Source organism: Trachurus japonicus, chromosome 23 (genome assembly GCF_045865225.1).
Source record: "Trachurus japonicus isolate A0001 chromosome 23, Traja_1.0".
In the NCBI taxonomy this organism is placed as follows: domain Eukaryota; kingdom Metazoa; phylum Chordata; class Actinopteri; order Carangiformes; family Carangidae; genus Trachurus; species Trachurus japonicus.
Genome location: NC_140929.1, coordinates 18,609,284 through 18,627,713, shown reverse-complemented (window position 1 = coordinate 18,627,713; position 18,430 = coordinate 18,609,284). Strand labels below are relative to the sequence as shown.

Sequence of the window (18,430 nt, the reverse complement as noted above, 5' to 3'; positions counted from 1 at the left end):
TTAAATACTACAGTAATCATCATAGTGTATTGGCAGGAAAGACCATTTAAATCTGTATCAAATATCGATTAATGAATTAATCGATAATTTGCATGTTGGTCTTGGTTAAGTACCACCTTGAAAAAAAAAACAATGTTTTGTTGCTTAAGCTATTCAGTCAATCAATGGTATACTAAAATCCATGTGAAAAAAATGCTTCTCACTGTTCTCAGGTCAAATATTTATATGCGATTAAAATGCAAATTGTTTTAATTGAGTCCTGGCCCTATTACACAAGATAAACACACACACACACACACACACACACACACACACACACACACACACACACAGTTAACCTAATGTTGTTACAGCTCCTCCATATCAGTGCTTATAGAAAGATGATCATGTGTCTGTCTGATCAGCTCTGTCTTGACCTTAAGATCGTGGGTTTGATTCCCATGTTGACAGAGATGGCACAACTGGCAGTAGCCCCGTGGCCCATTCCAAATTTCCCGAGAGGAAATTTTCTAGTTTCCTATGTTTCACATTTTGTCCCGACAGGGCTGTGAAATTCCTTGAGTGCAGTTTGAATATTTTCCTCGGATTTGCCCTGAGGAAGCTGCAACGCTCCAACCTGGTGGGAATGAACTTCCTATCAAGGCAGCCATTATCAGTCCATACACTGACACATGCACACACAAGCACACAAGCACACAGCCACACACGCACACGCACACACACACACACTCCAGTCCTGAGTGGAGGTAATAATGGAACTCGTTGAACATTCTTCCTATGCTTTCATGGCGATGCTTTCATGGCGATGTTTTCTTCTGGCGTCCCCACTGGACGGTTGAGTCTCGATTTCCTCCTCCTAGACAGGAACGTGTGGCATGACATCATAAAAACATTCTCCAAACTTCATTAAAGGGATAGTTCAACATTTTGGCAAATTGGCCCATTGCCATAATCGCTATAGTCATAGCAGTAGGTTCGTTACCTTTATTTGTCGGTGTAAGCTATTTTTAGAATGGCGGAGCGCAGCAGCAGGCTGCTCAGAGCTACGCTATGGAGGCTAAAGGAATATCTTGGCTTCCCTCATCAAACTCATCAAATACAAAATCCCAAAACTCCAAAACGCTTTCGTGGACAAGTTGTGACCTGCACATTCACCACGCTATGAGATAATAATGGAACGTTACGAAACAGAGCCGTTTTCGAGGCAAATACAGGGTAAATACAGAGACTGCTTGCTGAAAAACTGTCCCTGAACGCAACGTGCATCAGTGGTTTTGCATGAATTTACCTCTAAAACAACTCTGTCTCGTAACGTTCCGTTATTATCTCATAGCGTGGTGATTGTGCAGCTCACAACTTGTCCACGACAGCGTTTTGGAGTTGTTGGGTTGTGTATTTGATGAGTTTGATGAGGGAAACCAAGAAATTCCCTTAGCCTCCGTAGCGTAGCTCTGAGCAGCTCACGGCTCTGCTCCTCCCTTCTAAAAATAGCTTGCACCGACAATTAAAGGTAACAAACCTACTGCTATGACTATATCGATTATGGCAATGGGCCAATTTGCCAAAATGTTGAACTATCCCTTTAAACTCTCTGCTGTGTGAGTTTTTTCTAACTTACCTCATGTAATACAGGACTCCAATGATAGCACAGGCAATCACCACGGCGGCGATGACGACGGCGGCAGATATTCTGCCTGCATCTGCAAAAGAAATACTCAGCATGTAACTGTTCCAACTGTGTGGTCCTACAGCATCTGTTCCTGCACTGAGAAGAATTAAGCAGCGCTCCAAATCCCCTCACATTTTATGACAATCTGCTGGACACTGGGCTCGTAAATGTCCATGTGGGCGGAAGATGATAAAACTGCACAAGGTCGATAAAATAATAAACATTATGTGAAGCTTTTCCTCCAAGAGTTACCGTGGAAATGTTGCAACAAATCAGCAATGCTTGGACTCACCACCCAAGCTTATTCCAGATCACTCAAAACAGCCAGCCATTCAGAGGAGAGAGTGCAGAGCAGATGATATTAGAGGAACATAGCGATTTGTGGGGTTTGTAGAGATGAAAAAGGTCAAGGAGACATTTAAAGATGTGGAGAACATTTTTTAATGAATGAGGTTTTAAACTAATGACCAGTGCAGTTGCTGAATGATGGAGTTGGACCATGTGTGAAGAAAAATCTATTGAACTTCCTTCACACAGGGGAAGAGGAACGGGACAGCAATCATGCCAAGATCGTAAAGTTAATCAAGGTGACAATGAGATCAGAAAAGAGATGAGCAAAATCTGGAGATGCAGGCAGGGCCGTTGCTAGGAATTCTGGGCCCCCTTAAAGAATACTTAAGTGGGCCCCTCCCCCTAACTTTATTTATTTAATACTACGTATGTATTATCGTTTTTTATTTTGCCTTCTTTGTTTTGATGCTAATGCAGCATTACACTGCAAAAACTCAAGTATCTTAGCAAGAATATTTGTCTTATTTCTAGTCAAAATGTAATTTCTAGTCAAAACAAATCTCATTCTACTTCAAATAAGACACATCATATTAAAAGTAGCTTGTTTTTAGACACTTTTTACTTCTTTCAAGCATATTTTCACTTGGAATAAGTAGAAAAAATCTGATAGTGGAGCAAGTTTTTCTTCCTTATTACAAGCACAAAAAATTTACTTTCACTGGCAGATTTTTCTATTTATTGTGAATTTAAGTGGAAATTATCTAAAAACAAGTTAATTTTTAGGTAATGAGTCTTATTTTAAGTGGAAAGAGATTAGTTTTGACTAGAAATTAGACATTTGGACAAATATTCTTGGAAAGATGTTGAGTTTTTACAGTGTACTATGAGTATTAGTCAGGGTCTTACGCAGAATAAATCAGTCATACAAAGATTAGACTACTGGGGTCTTTTATGGGCCCTACTGGGCGCTGGGCCCCTAGAATTATCATCACCTTTCTCCCCTATACAACAGCCCTGGATGCAGGAAGAAGGTTTGTTCCGGTGATGTTTTTGAGGAACCAGGGATGTTCAGATGTAGAGGAACTTTGTGTGGTTAGGCTTTAGCTCATTCCCAATCATCCAGACACTTTTCTCATTCTGCGAGGTAGGTTAGTGGCAAAGTGTCCGTGGACTCGGTGTGAATGTAAAGTTGTGTGTCATCAGCATAGAGAAGGAATTATCGGTCATAGTGTCAGATTAGGTGTGAAAGAGGGAATGTGAAGCATTTTTTTCATTTGTTTTAAATACTTTAAGTTTATTTCTTTCTGAGCATACAAAGATTCATATTAACAGCATTTGTTTGATAGCATATACAGTTTTAGTTGTATTATATGATGATATATAAATGATAGATATCTACTTTAAGTGCGCAAGTTTAGTTCACTTTCTTTGTTAAAGGTTGAATATGGAGAATGTTTATTAAAAGCTATATTTTTTTTTTCAAAATAACCTACATCCATGGGGCATTCAGAGGGGTGTAGAGTACAAGTATTGCTTTCCCATAAAAAATATATTTTGTCTGAATTAATTAATTTAACAAATTTTGACGGGTTCAACAATGACTTCCTGTTTACCTCGTACCAGCCATTAGCGGGCATTGGGGCTCACTTCTCAGCTCTTTTGCTCACCCTCCTCCCGGTCGTGTGCATTTGTTTTCAATGAAGCCTTTATAATCAGGGATGCAAACAGCGCGCCGAAAAGCGAAACTCGCTTTTTTCATGACCAATTAGGTGACTTGTGTGAATCGTTCAGATCCGAAGAGTTTTTGTTTTGAGAGGGGGGGGGGTCTCAGCGTCTCAGCTGGGGGCAGTAAAATGTTTTTCTAACAGGCTGACAGTGACAATCACGTGAAACTGAGGCGAACTCATTCATGGTCTCTGATTATACTGATAACAGCCGACCTCCGATGTAGACGCGCGACGTGCGCGCTCGTTAAAGCGGCGCGTAGCCGCGTGCAGTCAATGCGACGGCGACGCCGTTTTTTCCCCCCGTGCATGTGGAGCTATGCGCCGCGGACATGCACGGTTCCCTACGTTGCTGTGTCAGGCAGGTGTTTCCACGGAGCTCTGCCCCGTTTCAGAGGTGAAGGAAGCCCTGAGTGGAAAGACGTCGCCTGTATTGCACCATGCTGACTTAATAAAGTTTCTAAAAAAAAAAAAAAAAAAAGTCACCTCCGCGATGTAGAATGTTCTCAATTAAAGTGAAACTAACACATTATATAGGGCTATATGTCCATTACACACTGAATGAAACATCCCATGTCTTTATTTATTCTGTTTATTTTAATAGTAATAATTATGACTAACATTCAGTGAAGACCTAAAAATCAGTATCTCCAAAATTGAATTATTGCAAAGGATTATTTTTTTTAAAGCAACTGGAACTACTGGAAATTGACTTTTCCGTGATATTGTAATGTAATTATTTGTTAATGGTGACACCACACCACCACCACCACCCCCCCCCCCCCCCCCCCCAGACAATTCCTCTCTTTTTTGGTCCTGACCCGTTTGCATCCCTGTATAATATATCGGTGGATCAATGGATTATCATATACATGTTACAATGTGTGTATTTGTGTAGTCTTATCTGTCACAAACAAGAGATTATGGTTTTACGGGGCACGCTTGTGTGACGGACTCGCGGTGCCACCAAGGCGAGAGCTGTGAAACCGGGTCAGAGGCTCTGATCGCAGGTTTGGTTTTCAGCCACAATGTGGAAGCGAGCTTCCACTCTCCCTGTAACAAGTCATTTATCTAACATCACAATTAGTCCCAAGATGTTTAATGAAGATAAAAATGAAACATCGTTCTGCTCTGCTCCTCTGATCAAAGCGCTGTTCCTAGCAACGTGTGTTATTCTTAGTGACGGTCTGCCAACGGACAGACTGCTGGAATTATTTTTCTGTCATCGCAATTCCTATTTTGATCAATAGGTGATGGTATTCTGCTCATTCTCCATATTCAACCTTTAATTTTAAACTTTTTGCTTAAATTGGGAGATGCTGCAGGAGTGACCCTGTCAGCTGGTAAAATGAATCCTAACTAATCTGGTTACAGATTTAAAGTTTAAATAGTTATGTTTAAATCTATCTATGTCACCAGTCTTATGTCCTCCCTCGTGTTTCAGCTGGTAGGTCAGTTTGTGTTCACTTCTGAATTCAGTTCTGTTGTGTTGGCTGGTTCTTAGGTTTTAGGTATTTTTCTATCTGGTCTATCCACTCAGTCCCTGACAAGAAGAATGTTCAGTGATAAAAAGTGAGTCTGCTGGAAACTTGGCAGTCAATGCAGATGAACTCCACAGAGAGTTCTAATCAACAGAGTATGGGTTAGAGATTTGATTAAATTGGGTGCAATGGCAGTTTGGACTTTGCTGTGTTTGACTGGTGTTTGACTGGATCTTTGACTGAGGATCAACTGTGGTGCTACTGAAAGGGTCAGCAGTGCTCGGGCTTGATGTTGTCCAGCCCTTTGCTTCAGTCTCTGTTACATAATCTACATTATAAGAGGTGAAAGGAAGAATTAATAGGATTTTCCTCAGGGTCAGTTATTCATGCACAGTTTTGACAGATTAAGGCTACTGTGATATTCCCAGTGTTTTCCAGGTTTCTGTTCTGTTAAAGGGGACATATTATGGAAATGTCACTTTTTGAAGGCTCTTTAACAAAAATGTGGGTGTTTGTCTTGACGTCCTGCCCCAAAATGTGAGAATTGACAAGAAAATCAGTAATTTTCAGGCTCCCTAGGTTGAAATCCATCTGGTTTTACGAGCTGTCCCTCAATTGTTTTCCAGTGATGTAACTAGTTTTCGAATTTGCATAACCCCACCTAGGGCTGGGCGATATGAGAAAAAATCCTATCACGATAATTTTTTTCATATCAGTCGATATCGATATATATCACGATAGGACTCAAGTCACTGTTTTTGTCAAGCCTAAATGTTCCATCATACTCACAAGTGAGATTTGAAGATATCAGAAGGTTATTTCTGATTTAAATATTTATTTTTTGTCAAAAATTGAACATTTCAGATGTAATGATTAACATATAAAAGCAATGAGTAGCCTAGTAACAGTTTCAGATAAATAAAACTGGTATTATATACAGTTAGTTTCAACCAAATAATTTGATTGGACAAGAGACATACATGAGTGCTGATCGGTGCTGATATACAGTACAACAGCACTGGGTCTTTTTACAGACATTATCACTCAGCTGTTCAGGCGTTCTTTAACATTACATCAGACAGGAGTTAGGTCAGACTAGAGCCAGGCTCCCCATACAGGAGCTGCTCCATCTCTCTGCTGCTGCTACAGTTATAAACGGACGTGAAAATTAAAACCCGGACCTGACGTGGCCCGTCTAATTAGCGATCATTCTCAGCCTAAACCCGGCTGAAAAAGAAAAAGGAAGAGAAATCGCCACGGTTAGCGCTTGCTTCGCAAGTGGCCAGTGTATAGGTCGGCACAGCTTAACAGTGTCGCTCTGGTGTGAGGAGCAGCAGCAGCAGCAGCAGCAGAGCGGCCACGCCGTGACTGCGCTCCCTTTGATGTGTGACGGCGAGCCGCTCCGACTGCCTGCTGTCTCCGTGGTTAAAGTTTAGGGTTGTTTACACCTACTATATTAGAGTTCAATCAATCTGGGTTAATGTAAACATGACGTACCACGTCTTTTCGCGGTCACTCGTCCTAGTTCTCCTCCATTTTTTCTTTCGAGGCAACACTCATTCTCTCTCTCTTTTTTACTGGCGATGCCCCGCTGCTGACGCCAGGCTGCAGCAGCCCAAACATTACCACGTGTTGTTGTGCTGTGTACAGTCTTCCTGTGCTGTGTCAATCTGGTTGGCTCAGCCAGTGGTTCAGCGCGGCGCAACTCTCATTTTCATTGGCTGTTTCAAAACATGAATGAATTAAACCTATCGACTTTCTATCGACCACGTTTCACATTGCTATTGAGTAAAGTTATATCGCGATATATATCGTTATCGTTTTATCGCCCAGCCCTAACCCCACCCCTACCTGGTACCAGTAGAAGGGGCGGGGCGGGGCAAGCAGTGACTGATTTGCATTTAAAGGGACAGGCACTGAAACCAGCTGTTCTGAAAAGGGCTGTTTTGAACAGATAAAAAAAGAGCTGTGATGTTTGATCCTTGGGGTATTTTGACTGAAGCATGTCTTTAAGACACCTGGGAACTATTTTAATTTGTGGAAAAGGGGCATAATATGTCTCCTTTAAGGTCTTACTGGTTTCAATGGAAGTGGCCAATTCAATCCTGTGACCTGATACAGGTACAGTCACAGCATAGATTAGGTGTCCAAGAGGGAATGTGAAGCATTTTTTTCATTTGTTTTAAATACTTTAAGTGTATTTCTTTCTGAGCATGCAAAGATTCATATTAACAGCATTTGTTTGATAGCATATACAGTTTTAGTTGTATTATTTGATGATACATAAATGATAGATATATCTACTTTAAGTGCACAAGTTTAGTTCACTGTCTTTGTTAAAGGTTGAATATGGAGAATGTTTATTAAAAGCTATATATTTTTTTGAAAATAATACATCCATGGGGCATTCAGAGGGGTGTAGAGTACAAGTATTGCTTTCCCATAAAAAATATATTTTGTCTGAATTAATTAATTTAACAAATTTTGATGGGTTCAACAATGACTTCCTGTTTACCTCGTACCAGCCATTAGCGGGCTTTGGGGCTCACTTCTCAGCTGTTTTGCTCACCCTCCTCCCGGTCGTGTGCATTTGTTTTCAATGAAGCCTTTATAATATATCGGTGGATCAATGGATTATCATATACATGTTACAATGTGTGTATTTGTGTAGTCTTATCTGTCATAAACAAGAGATTACGGTTTTACGGGGCACGCTTGTGTGACGGACTTGCGGTGCCACCAAGGCGAGAGCTGTGAAACCGGGTCAGAGGCTCTGATCGCAGGTTTGGTTTTCAGCCACAATGTGGAAGCGAGCTTCCACTCTCCCTGTAACAAGTCATTTATCTAACATCACAATTAGTCCCAAGATGTTTAATGAAGGTAAAAATGAAACATCGTTCTGCTCTGTTCCTCTGATCAGAGCGCTGTTCCTAGCAACGTGTGTTATTCTTAGCAACGGTCTGCCAACGGACGGACTGCTGGAATTATTTTTCTGTCATTGCAATTCTTATTTTGATCAATAGGTGATGGTATTCTGCTCATTCTCCATATTCAACCTTTAATTCTAAACTTTTTGCTTAAATTGGGAGATGCTGCAGGAGTGACCCTGTCAGCTGGTAAAATGAATCCTAACTAATCTGGTTACAGATTTAAAGTTTAAATAGTTATGTTTAAATCTATCTATGTCACCAGTCTTATGTCCTCCCTCGTGTTTCAGCTGGTAGGTCAGTTTGTGTTCACTTCTGAATTCAGTTCTGTTGTGTTGGCTGGTTCTTAGGTTTTAGGTATTTTTCTATCTGGTCTATCCACTCAGTCCCTGACATGAAGAATGTTCAGTGATAAAAAATGAGTCTGCTGGAAACTTGGCAGTCAATGCAGATGAACTCCACAGAGAGTTCTAATCAACAGAGTTTGGGTTAGAGATTTGATTAAATTGGGTGCAATGGCAGTTGGGACTTACTTTGCTGTGTTTGACTGATGTTTGACTGGATCTTTGACTGAGGATCAACTGTGGTGCTACTGAAAGGGTCAGCAGTGCTCGGGCTTGATGTTGTCCAGCCCTTTGCTTCAGTCTCTGTTACATAATCTACATTATAAGAGGTGAAAGGAAGAATTAATAGGATTTTCCTCAGGATCAGTTATTCATGCACAGCTTTGACAGATTAAGGCTACTATGATATTCCCAGTGTTTTCCAGGTTTCTGTTCTGTTAAAGGGGACATATTATGGAAATGTCACTTTTTGAAGGCTCTTTAACAAAAATTTGGGTGTTTGTCTTGACGTCCTGCCCCAAAATGTGAGAATTGACAAAAAATTCAGTAATTTTCAGGCTCCCTAGGTTGAAATCCATCTGGTTTTACGAGCTGTTCCCTCAATTTTCTTCCAGTGATGTAACTAGTTTTCGAATTTGCATAACCCCACCCCTACCTGGTACCAGTAGAAGGGGCAGGGCAAGCAGTGACAGATAAAAAAGAGCTGTGATGTTTGATTCTTGGGGTATTTTGACTGAAGCATGTCTTTAAGACACCTGGGAACTATTTTAATTTGTGGAAAAGGGGCATAACATGTCTCCTTTAAGATCTTACTGGTTTCTATGGAAGTGGCCAATTCAATCCTGTGACCTGATACAGGTACAGTCACAGCATAGCATGTGTGATTATAAACTCTTCACCTTGTGAAGTATGTGACTGTGCAGTGGGTGAAGTTGGCTCAGCACTGCTTATCTCTGTGGCCTCTGACGTCCAGGAGCCTCCGCTTGATGTCGTCGGTTGGCTGCTGGAAGTTACTGCTGATAAGAAAATAAAAGTCACTTCTGCTGATACCGTTCCTAATACCATCTGTGTGGCTCAAGCGTTTCTTGTCCTACCATTGAATCATGGATGTAATGTATCAAACTGAAAGACAAGATTTCTGAGCGTCTGTTCCATACCATGCCATGACTTGCTGTGGCCGACTGGCCGTGTTAGGAATGAATGTGTCTGTGATCTTTCTCAGGTTTAGTGTTCAAGAAAGTCACTGTCAGTGCTTCATGGTCACCATGTCTGCATTTTATTTTGTGAGCGCAAACCAGACCTTGTTAAATAATTATAATGCAGCCCAATGAACATTGACTGTGTTGACTCATTGAAACTGACTCAGCTGCTATTCAAGCACTGCTCTCTGTGAGAGTTTGGACAGCAACTGTAACTGACCTGTGGCTGTTATTCAATAACCTACAGGGGAACAAAACTAATGATCCGATAAATCTGAGCGTGAACAGCAACAGGCAGGTGCAAGGTGCATCAGATTGTATTTTAGTGTGTGCACAGTGTAACTGGATTGCTGCCAATCCTAATGAATGCCCCATGATATCTTTATTAATTTCATGATATTTATCTGACTGTTTAAGCCTTTAAATATATAGAGGGTATGCACATGACGACAGAGCACGCCGAAGTCATTGCAGTCACAGAAGTGGAAGAACGACGAGTGGCAGCGTCAACTTGAGTTAGAGTTCTCAATGGCCTAGGAAATTTAAACACGACCCGACCCAACTTGCGGTGATGAAGCCCGGACTCACCAGCATTATTTCTCAGCCCAAACCCGGGCAAAAAAAAAAGGTGCGTCATTCCTGCTTTCTCGTACGGGCACACTTGATAATGACAGTGATGATGACGATGGTAAAATTACTTTTCTACTCTACCAACCATGTTAGAATGAATGAAGTGATGAAACTTGAATGAAATACCAAATCGGACAAGACATATAGCATAATATTAAAGGCAGGCGTGAGAACCATGTAGTAGCAAAAAAAAAAACATAACAAGCACAAGACCCTTTCTGAGTTATTTAAGAACTCTAGCATGAGTCTATAGCTAGAATATCTAAAATTGGGAAGGGCTGTTGTGCAATTGACTGTACTTTCTCCTGTGTTTTGGTAGCTCATACAGATCACTGTCAAGTCCAATTCTCCTTCATTTGAGCAGATAATCCATATTTATTAATATAATTATGGTAATTATTTTACTCCTGTCTACCACCACACTCTGCTATTTTGAGGGAGGATTGAGAGGGACATGTCCTGGGGGCAGGTGACATTAACGCATACCCTCTCTTTTCAGTATAAACATAAATAGGTAAAAAGTGTAAAACCACCACCTGTTTAGGGGGAGCTAGAGGGCTGATGTTCGCAGCATTAAGTGGCATTCAGAAATGTAATATATTTAATCTAAAACACTATATATTTTATTTTTATTACATATAAGATACATCCTCTGGATATATGGAGATTAGTTTAAGGGGTTATGCAAAAGTACAATTAGCATATGATGAATTTTTATATGCAACATGTTGCAGCCATACCATTAAAACAGGTGGGTGGTTGCAATGTTGTGACTGAGTCAAGCTATCAACTTGTGGAAAATATTTGAAAATTATTACAACCACAAATTCATTTTCATATTACATTAATAATGATTCAGAATGAACTTTTAAAGCAGCCTCTCATCTGTTTCAATGTGATGGTTGATCAGTGGTTGTGTTTTTTTCTTTTGTTTGTTAAAGCAACGTACTAATTCATATGTTTTTCTTCATTCAAATTCATTCAAGTCAATTCATTCATGTAGTCAATATTAAGTATATTATATTATGTCTATTTTACATGTGGGTTTTTGTATTTGTTTCATATGTGAATTACTTATGTAGCTACATGTATTACTTCTAGGGTGACAAAACACAGAGCAAAGCATACAGTTGGTGTTAGCTGTAACTGCTGTTACAATAGTACTAATGCTACTACAAGAACTAGTGTTTATACTATAGGCACAAATCCACATCTACAGCAATTCCAGCTTGATGTGTGTCTGTTCTGCTGCTACTGTTCTTGGTGTTAGCCTTCACTGCTTGGTTGCTTGACAGGAAGAACTACTCCAGAAACAGTTGAGAGTGAACCTAGACAGAAAGAAATCTGAGCGATGTTCAGCTAACCGACTCTACAACATGCCCCGCATATTATGACACACACACACCTGCTGACACATACAAAGAATATGGTCGGGGAACATGTGTGCTATGAGATTCTTCAAAGGGTGCATCCAAAACGAACTGAGCTGCACTGTATCAACTGACTAGACAAACACACAGTCATATTTATTAGTTCATTCAACTCTTCAGCTCTGAGACTGAACTACTCCTCACCATTTTAAAGCCTTTCTGTTTAAAGTCAATGTTTAACCCTGTTGACATCGATCTGGACATCATGTGATGTTATCATCAATGTGATGTTTTGTGTAATAAGTGACACATGCTGGGTGGAATAATCATGAATGTGTCTACATAAACACACATTGAGACAGTCAGGGTTACAGTCATCACAAACCTACAGAACCAATCCTGTCAACTGGTTGGGACAGGGGCGGGGCTAAATATACCTGAAACCAACACCACTACATTCAACCTTCAACTGCAGCATTTTTTGCTTATATTTTGGGTTAATATGAGTATGATTAACTCACAGTTTGTGGGGGTATGGCTGGATTCCTGGAGAACATCAGCATAACCCGCTGTGAAATCAACCCATTGTTAATTACTAATTAATTATAAAAAAAACAAACACTTCCTCTTATGTGCACAACTATTATAGGTAAAGAGTGTTTACATGCATGCGGTTAAGAATGCTCAGCCCGTATCTTGATCTTGATCATAAACATTATGGCTCACACCCCTGTTACTCATTTCCCATGTCCAATACAGACAAACTCACTTGTCCTCAGCCTGTCTGTGCTCTCTGGTTGTGGAGGTGATGTTGGCGGTGGTGTTGGAGGTGATGTTGGCGGTGGTTGTGATGGTGGTGGTATGGTGGGCCTCCAGGGATCACCTGAAAAAAAACAAAAAAACAAGCTCAGACAGTTTATTTACAGCCTGAATCAGACAGAGTAAAGAGCTCGGCTGCCTGGCAACATCGCTCCACACCCTGAATCCTTCGTCCTGTCATTCACCGGAGCAGGATCGTATTCCTGCTCAACGCCCACTGCTCCAGTTTGTAAGTCATAGCGTGTTATAAATCTATTTTCGAGGCAAAGCTGTGATTAATACTCTCAACGGAGCCATGGCCCTGACTGTTCAACAGAGGATAATCCAGATATTCAACCTGTCATCATCTTCATTTACAGTCTAGAGAACAAACAGTAGAATCTGCCCCTTAAGGTTTCACTTTCATTTAAACCATTCTAGTAAGGGCATTTTAGCAGATGTTTGACCAATTTGGGAAGTAAATCCTTACCAAGGAATTTCTTCACCATTGTGTTTAGGAAGGTGCGTAATATCATGTATGGAAATTTTGAAATTTAACTCCCGTGGGAAACGCTACCTTGGAAACCCCCAGCCATGCCCACTTTTCCTGTTCATTGGAACAACCCCCACCAATAGAATGTATTATAGAGAAGCTATTCTTTAGCATGAAAGATGTTGCCCTTAATGTCACATATTACTACTAAATACTCAATATAATATAACTTATATTCTACCTTTTTTTCTTTTTAGGACATTATACAGCTATTAAAAGACCTTAGAGACCAAAGTTCATGATGCGTAAGGAAAGACAGATATCACAAGTGCTAATGGCACTCCATCAGCAGTCTCCATGGGAACAACAGACTTTTATCACTGTAAATCCCTCTCATTACTGTAAGCTGCTTAACTTTTTCCTTAAAGGGATCGTTCACCAAAAATTGAAATTTCACTCATTATCTACTCACCCTCATGTCGACTAAGGGCGGACATTACATACGAGCAGCATGGAGGTATTTGGATGTTTTTTGGTGTGTCTTTCTGTTACGAAGACAGTTGGTATCCATTTGCAACATGGACATGCACTGCTACACTGAGACCCCCTGTAACTCAGAGAAGCCACGGATAACTCTGAAACTTCTCCCAGCCCTTAGTCGACATGAGGGTGAGTAGATAATGAGTTATTGAGAAATTTCAATTTTGGGTGAACTATCCCTTTAACTAAAGACTTTGTGCACCGCCCTTCCATATCTGGGGCCATATTCACGAAGCCTCCTCTCAGAGCCTAAAAGTTCCCACGAGGCAACTCTGAGGAGTTGCTTGGTATGACTCATTCTTTTAAAAGCAGTGATTGGTTGTTTAAAAAAAGGAAGAAAATAAAACAAAACAAATGTGTCTCCTAGTGATGAATGGACAGTGAAATTGACCAATAGTAGAAGTCAGACTGAATGAAGACATGGTGTAAGCGCAAATACAATTTTATGTCATGAAAAACTATAAACAAACTTGATCAGATACAGACGTGTGGGTGCCATGTTTACTCACCATGCTCGTCATCTAACTACTTAATCTCTTCGATATTAATGGCGGATGTGAACTCAAATGTCAAGAATTTCAGAAATGAGCCGCCAACTGTGGTAGAGCAGTGTGTGTCGGCAGAATGTCCAAACCAGCAAGCAATGGACACAGATAGAACAAGGAAACCCCACCCACCTAATCAGCACAATCAGTAAAAGGAGCATCCAACTGTTCTGAGAGGGGAATTCATCTCTGGAGTTACAGCGAAATTAACCCCCTGCATTGTCCTTCAGTGACACCGGAAGGTTCTGACAGACTCAAGGCATCACTGCTGAGTTGCTGTATTTTCCCAGATGCTAAAAATCTTGATGGTGTCACTTTCATTTCTCTTGATATTGCACCAATTATTTGTTTTTTGTTTAGATTTTTAAAATCTGTAGCATTCCATTGAATCACTCCCAGTCAGTGTTTGGAGAGTATCTCTCCGACCGCTTTGTCTTTCTGCCATTTCTTCTGCCAGTTTCTTTTCCAGAAAGTTCAATCGTTATCAGAGTAATTACTCTGTTATTGAGAAGGAAGCTTTGGCATTGATTTGGGCACTCCAGCACTTTGAGGTGTATGTGGGGTCCGGCGGGACGTCTCTGGTAGTGTATACCGACCATAACCCTCTGGTTTTTCTTCAATCGCTGCGGTGCTGGTCTTTGTTTTTTCAAGCATATGACCTTGATATTAGACACATTAAAGGGACAGCCAATACTGTGGCTGATGTGCTGTCACGTGCGCCTCTGTAGGGCGTTTGTTTCACTGTGTTATTGATTATTAATGTCCTGTTGTCTTTTGATGTTCTTGGTCTCTTCTTAAATCCCTCTAGGTTCTTAAATTGGACCGGGGGTTGCTGGACCGGGGTGGGAAAGAGGTGGGCGGGGCACCAGAGACTGCAGGTCATGGGTTTGTTTTCTTTATGAATTTATTCTGATTTGTATTGAGTAGTTATGTGTTTTGATTGTATTTCTGTTTGGCTCAGTCCTGTAGGAGGCTTTAAATCCCCGGCCCAGCTCAGTGTTCTTTCTCTTCGCCCTGCCTGCTGACGCACATTTTGGTTTTCTGTCTTTTGGTTTTACATCCGTCATGACATCCACACACCGCAGCCACTCACCCACATTTACACCACTGATTATACAGATGAACACACCTCATCTTTTTGTCTATGTTAAACTTTAAACTCTTGTGTTAATAAATTATTTCATTTATTGGCACCCTTGCGTTCCGTTGTTCCTTTTTGTCACTGCTTTTTGAGCCAGGCTGTGACACTCTACTCAAAATTGACTCTTAGTACTGGGGATGTTCGTGAATACTACCCCTGGTCTTTCCACTGCTCCTGAATCCGCTACAGTAGCTGTCCACAACCATGTGTTTGAAGCTGGAGGTAACCTCGCTGATTCTGCTAAGCTCCTCCCTCCCTGCTGGTGCTGCCAAGTCTGAGCAGCCTGGTCTGGACTTTCTCATGAAGCTCCTCTTCCTATTCTAAACTGGTTTATATTAAACTTGAGAGCTGGACCGCAAAAGCTCCATGGATTAGATGTGTGTGTGTGTATTGTGTATCTCAACTAGCGACAGTAAACTGTATATGTACAGCTCTTTGAGCAAAGTTAGAAAGTGATTTCAAAACAAGGTAACAAACTGTGTGCAGCCTTTCTGGCAGACACGCTTCTGTTGTTTTTGGAGTAAATATTGGTTTTACTGGTTCAAGTGGGACACAGTCTGCTCTGCCTCTTCTAAAGTGGATCCTGTCTCTCCTGTTATCTGGGGCATGTGGTGCATGGCTGAAGAATGTAAATGTAAATGTAAAGACACTGAATAATAAACACTGCTGCAGTGCTCCTCCACAACGCTGCTCCCAGGTCACATCTTTGGTGATGAAGGTCTTGGAGAAACTGAAAAGTCCAAGATCATGGGCAACAACGATCACATCTTTGACATCAGTAGATGATGTCAGACTGTTCCTACTCAACTTGATCCACACCCGTTAAAGGGATAGTTCAACATTTTGGCAAATTGGCCCATTGCCATAATTGCTATAGTCATAGCAGTAGGTTCGTTACCTTTAATTGTTGGTGTAAGCTATTTTTAGAACGGTGGAGCGGAGCAGAAGGCTGCTCAGGGCTATGCTATGGAGGCTAAGGAAATTTCTTGGTTTTCCTCATCAAACTCATCAAATACACAACCCAACAACTCCAAAAGGCTGTCGTGGACAAGTTGTGAGCTGCACAATCACCACGCTATGAGATAATAATGGAATGTTACGAGACGGAGCTGTTTTAGAGGTAAATTCATGCAAAACCGCTGATGCGCGTTGCGTTCAGGGACAGTTTTTCAGCAAGCAGTCTCTGTATTTACCCTGTATTTACCTCGAAAACGGCTCCGTTTCGTAACATTCCATTATTATCTCATAGCGTGGTGGTTGTGCAGGTCACAACTTCCACGAAAGCGTTTTGGAGTTTTGGGATTTTGTATTTGATGAGTTTGATGAGGGAAACCAAGAAATCCCATTAGCCTCCGTAGCGTAGCTCTGAGCAGCCAGACGCTCTGCTCCTCCATTCTAAAAATAGCTTGCACCGACAAATAAAGGTAACGAACCTACTTCTATGACTATAGCGATTATGGCAATGGGCCATTTTGCCAAAATGTTGAACTATCCCTTTAAAGGGACTACGAGTAGTTTCGGAAAGCAAAGTGTTTTCACACTATATTTCCCATGAGAAATTCTTAGACCGGCACACAATGAAAGAAAGGAAAACATTTGGCAAGAATGTTTTTCTTGCAGCCTTCCTAACCAATAAACAAGACTCTCAGTTCCATGTAACCCAGATCTGATTGTATGGATCCTGGAGCTTTTAACACATCAACTACAGTGGGAACTAGCACAATGGTATTTTATCAGATGTGCTGCACACCAGCCACAGGCAAACCACTGGGGTCCTATCCCCACTTCTCCTCATTCTTTTCACAAATGACTGGAGAGGCACATATCCCAACTGTCACCTGATAAAGTGTGCTGATATCTTCTCAGGGTTTACCCAAGAACATGGTCCCACCCTCCATCACAAGTGGTGTGACAATGCGCTTTTGGAGATAAACACCACTGAGGAGGCAGACATGATGGTGGTTGGTTTTAGGAATCTACTGTCAACAGTCCCATGGTGCTGATGTTGTGGATCAGCAAACGTATCTTGATACCATCTCTGAAGTTCCAGCAAAACGCTGAATCCATAACCAAGAAAGCCAACAACGTCAATACTTGTTCCAGAACCTGGACTCATTCAGTGAGAGAAAACCCATCTTACAAACTCTCTACAGCTCCTGTGTTAAGAGTATTCTCAATCAACTCACAGAGCTCATGGTTGAGACCCCCTTCTCCATGTGGATGGCTGCCCCATCTCCCCATCTCCTGAAGTCCACAATTTGGGTGATATCCTGGACTCTACTCTCTCCTTCCAGTCACACTTTAATCCATCACCAAGTACGCACATCACTCCCACCCTTGTTCACCTCCTTTGGCTCCCTCCTCTTCACCTAGAAATCCCTACACGTCTTCCAGTACCTGCCCGACCTTCTTCACTAACCCACTTCATCCTAAACCTCTGCTCTCCATCACCGTACCAAACCACAGACCTTCGGTGACAGAGCATCCAGTGTGGCCGCCTGCACTCTGTGGAAAGCTCTTCTTCCTGAGTCGATGTGAGGGTCTAAGGGCAGAGGATGTTGTTTTGATGCCATGTAAAGCTCTTTGAGACAAACTGTGTGTAAAAATGGGCTATGCAAATAAAATTACCTTGTCTGAGATCTGCCATGCCCCAAACCTGGAGGATCAGCCCTCAAGACACACCTTTTCTCCATGGCCTTTCCAAATTAATTGTTTAGTCTTCTCCCCTTTGTTTGTTTATTACTCTTGTGAAGCGACCTTGGGTTTTTTGAAAGGTGCTATACAAATTTGAGTTATTATTATTATTATAATTATTAATAATAATCAAAGGTTAACCCCCGAAAAAAAAATCACTGGAACTAGAACTTTATTTTGAAAATCCACCAGACAACATTGATCTGGCACGTTTTAACTGTGCGACAGTACTGACATGATTAACTCCGTGGCAGAGTAGTGTCCTTTTTTTGTTTTTTTTCCCATTGTGCTCACTTTATAGTCCTGTGTACAGAATTCCCTTATAGTGAGTAGGGAGTAGTGAAAGATGGAGTGATATCAGACACTACCTCAGTCCTGAAGCCACCACCCTGGTGACCAAGGACAACAGAGAAATCAAGCCCTCTGTCTTACCTGAAATATACAGTGCCTAACAACAGTATTCATTCCCCATGAGCTTTCCACATTTTATCACATTCCAACCAAAAAAATGTATTTTATGTGATAGAGCAACATAAAGTAGAGCATAAGTGTCAAGTGGAAGGTGGCCTACATGCAGCACTCTA

At 41.3% G+C, this 18,430-nt stretch overlaps 1 protein-coding gene across 5 annotated transcripts in view; it reads right to left on the bottom strand.

Moving 5' to 3' along the window:
• Positions 1–518: 518 nt before the first annotated feature.
• il15ra (interleukin 15 receptor subunit alpha) overlaps positions 519–18,430 on the bottom strand; it is a 23,968-nt gene continuing 6,056 nt past the window's right edge. The window contains exons 3-6 of one of the 5 annotated variants that reach the window (XM_085769212.1): positions 12,405–12,518; positions 12,157–12,204; positions 9,336–9,452; positions 8,402–8,751 (exon numbers count right to left, since the gene is read on the bottom strand). In XM_085769212.1, coding sequence (XP_085625338.1) covers positions 8,594–8,751; positions 9,336–9,452; positions 12,157–12,204; positions 12,405–12,518 — 437 coding nt within the window. In that variant the 3' untranslated portion in view covers positions 8,402–8,593. Of the gene's footprint in view, positions 857–1,618; positions 1,701–8,401; positions 8,752–9,335; positions 9,453–12,156; positions 12,205–12,404; positions 12,519–18,430 lie in introns of those variants that run through there. The other 4 variants (XM_085769210.1, XM_085769211.1, XM_085769214.1 and 1 more) reach the window with 4 other exon arrangements.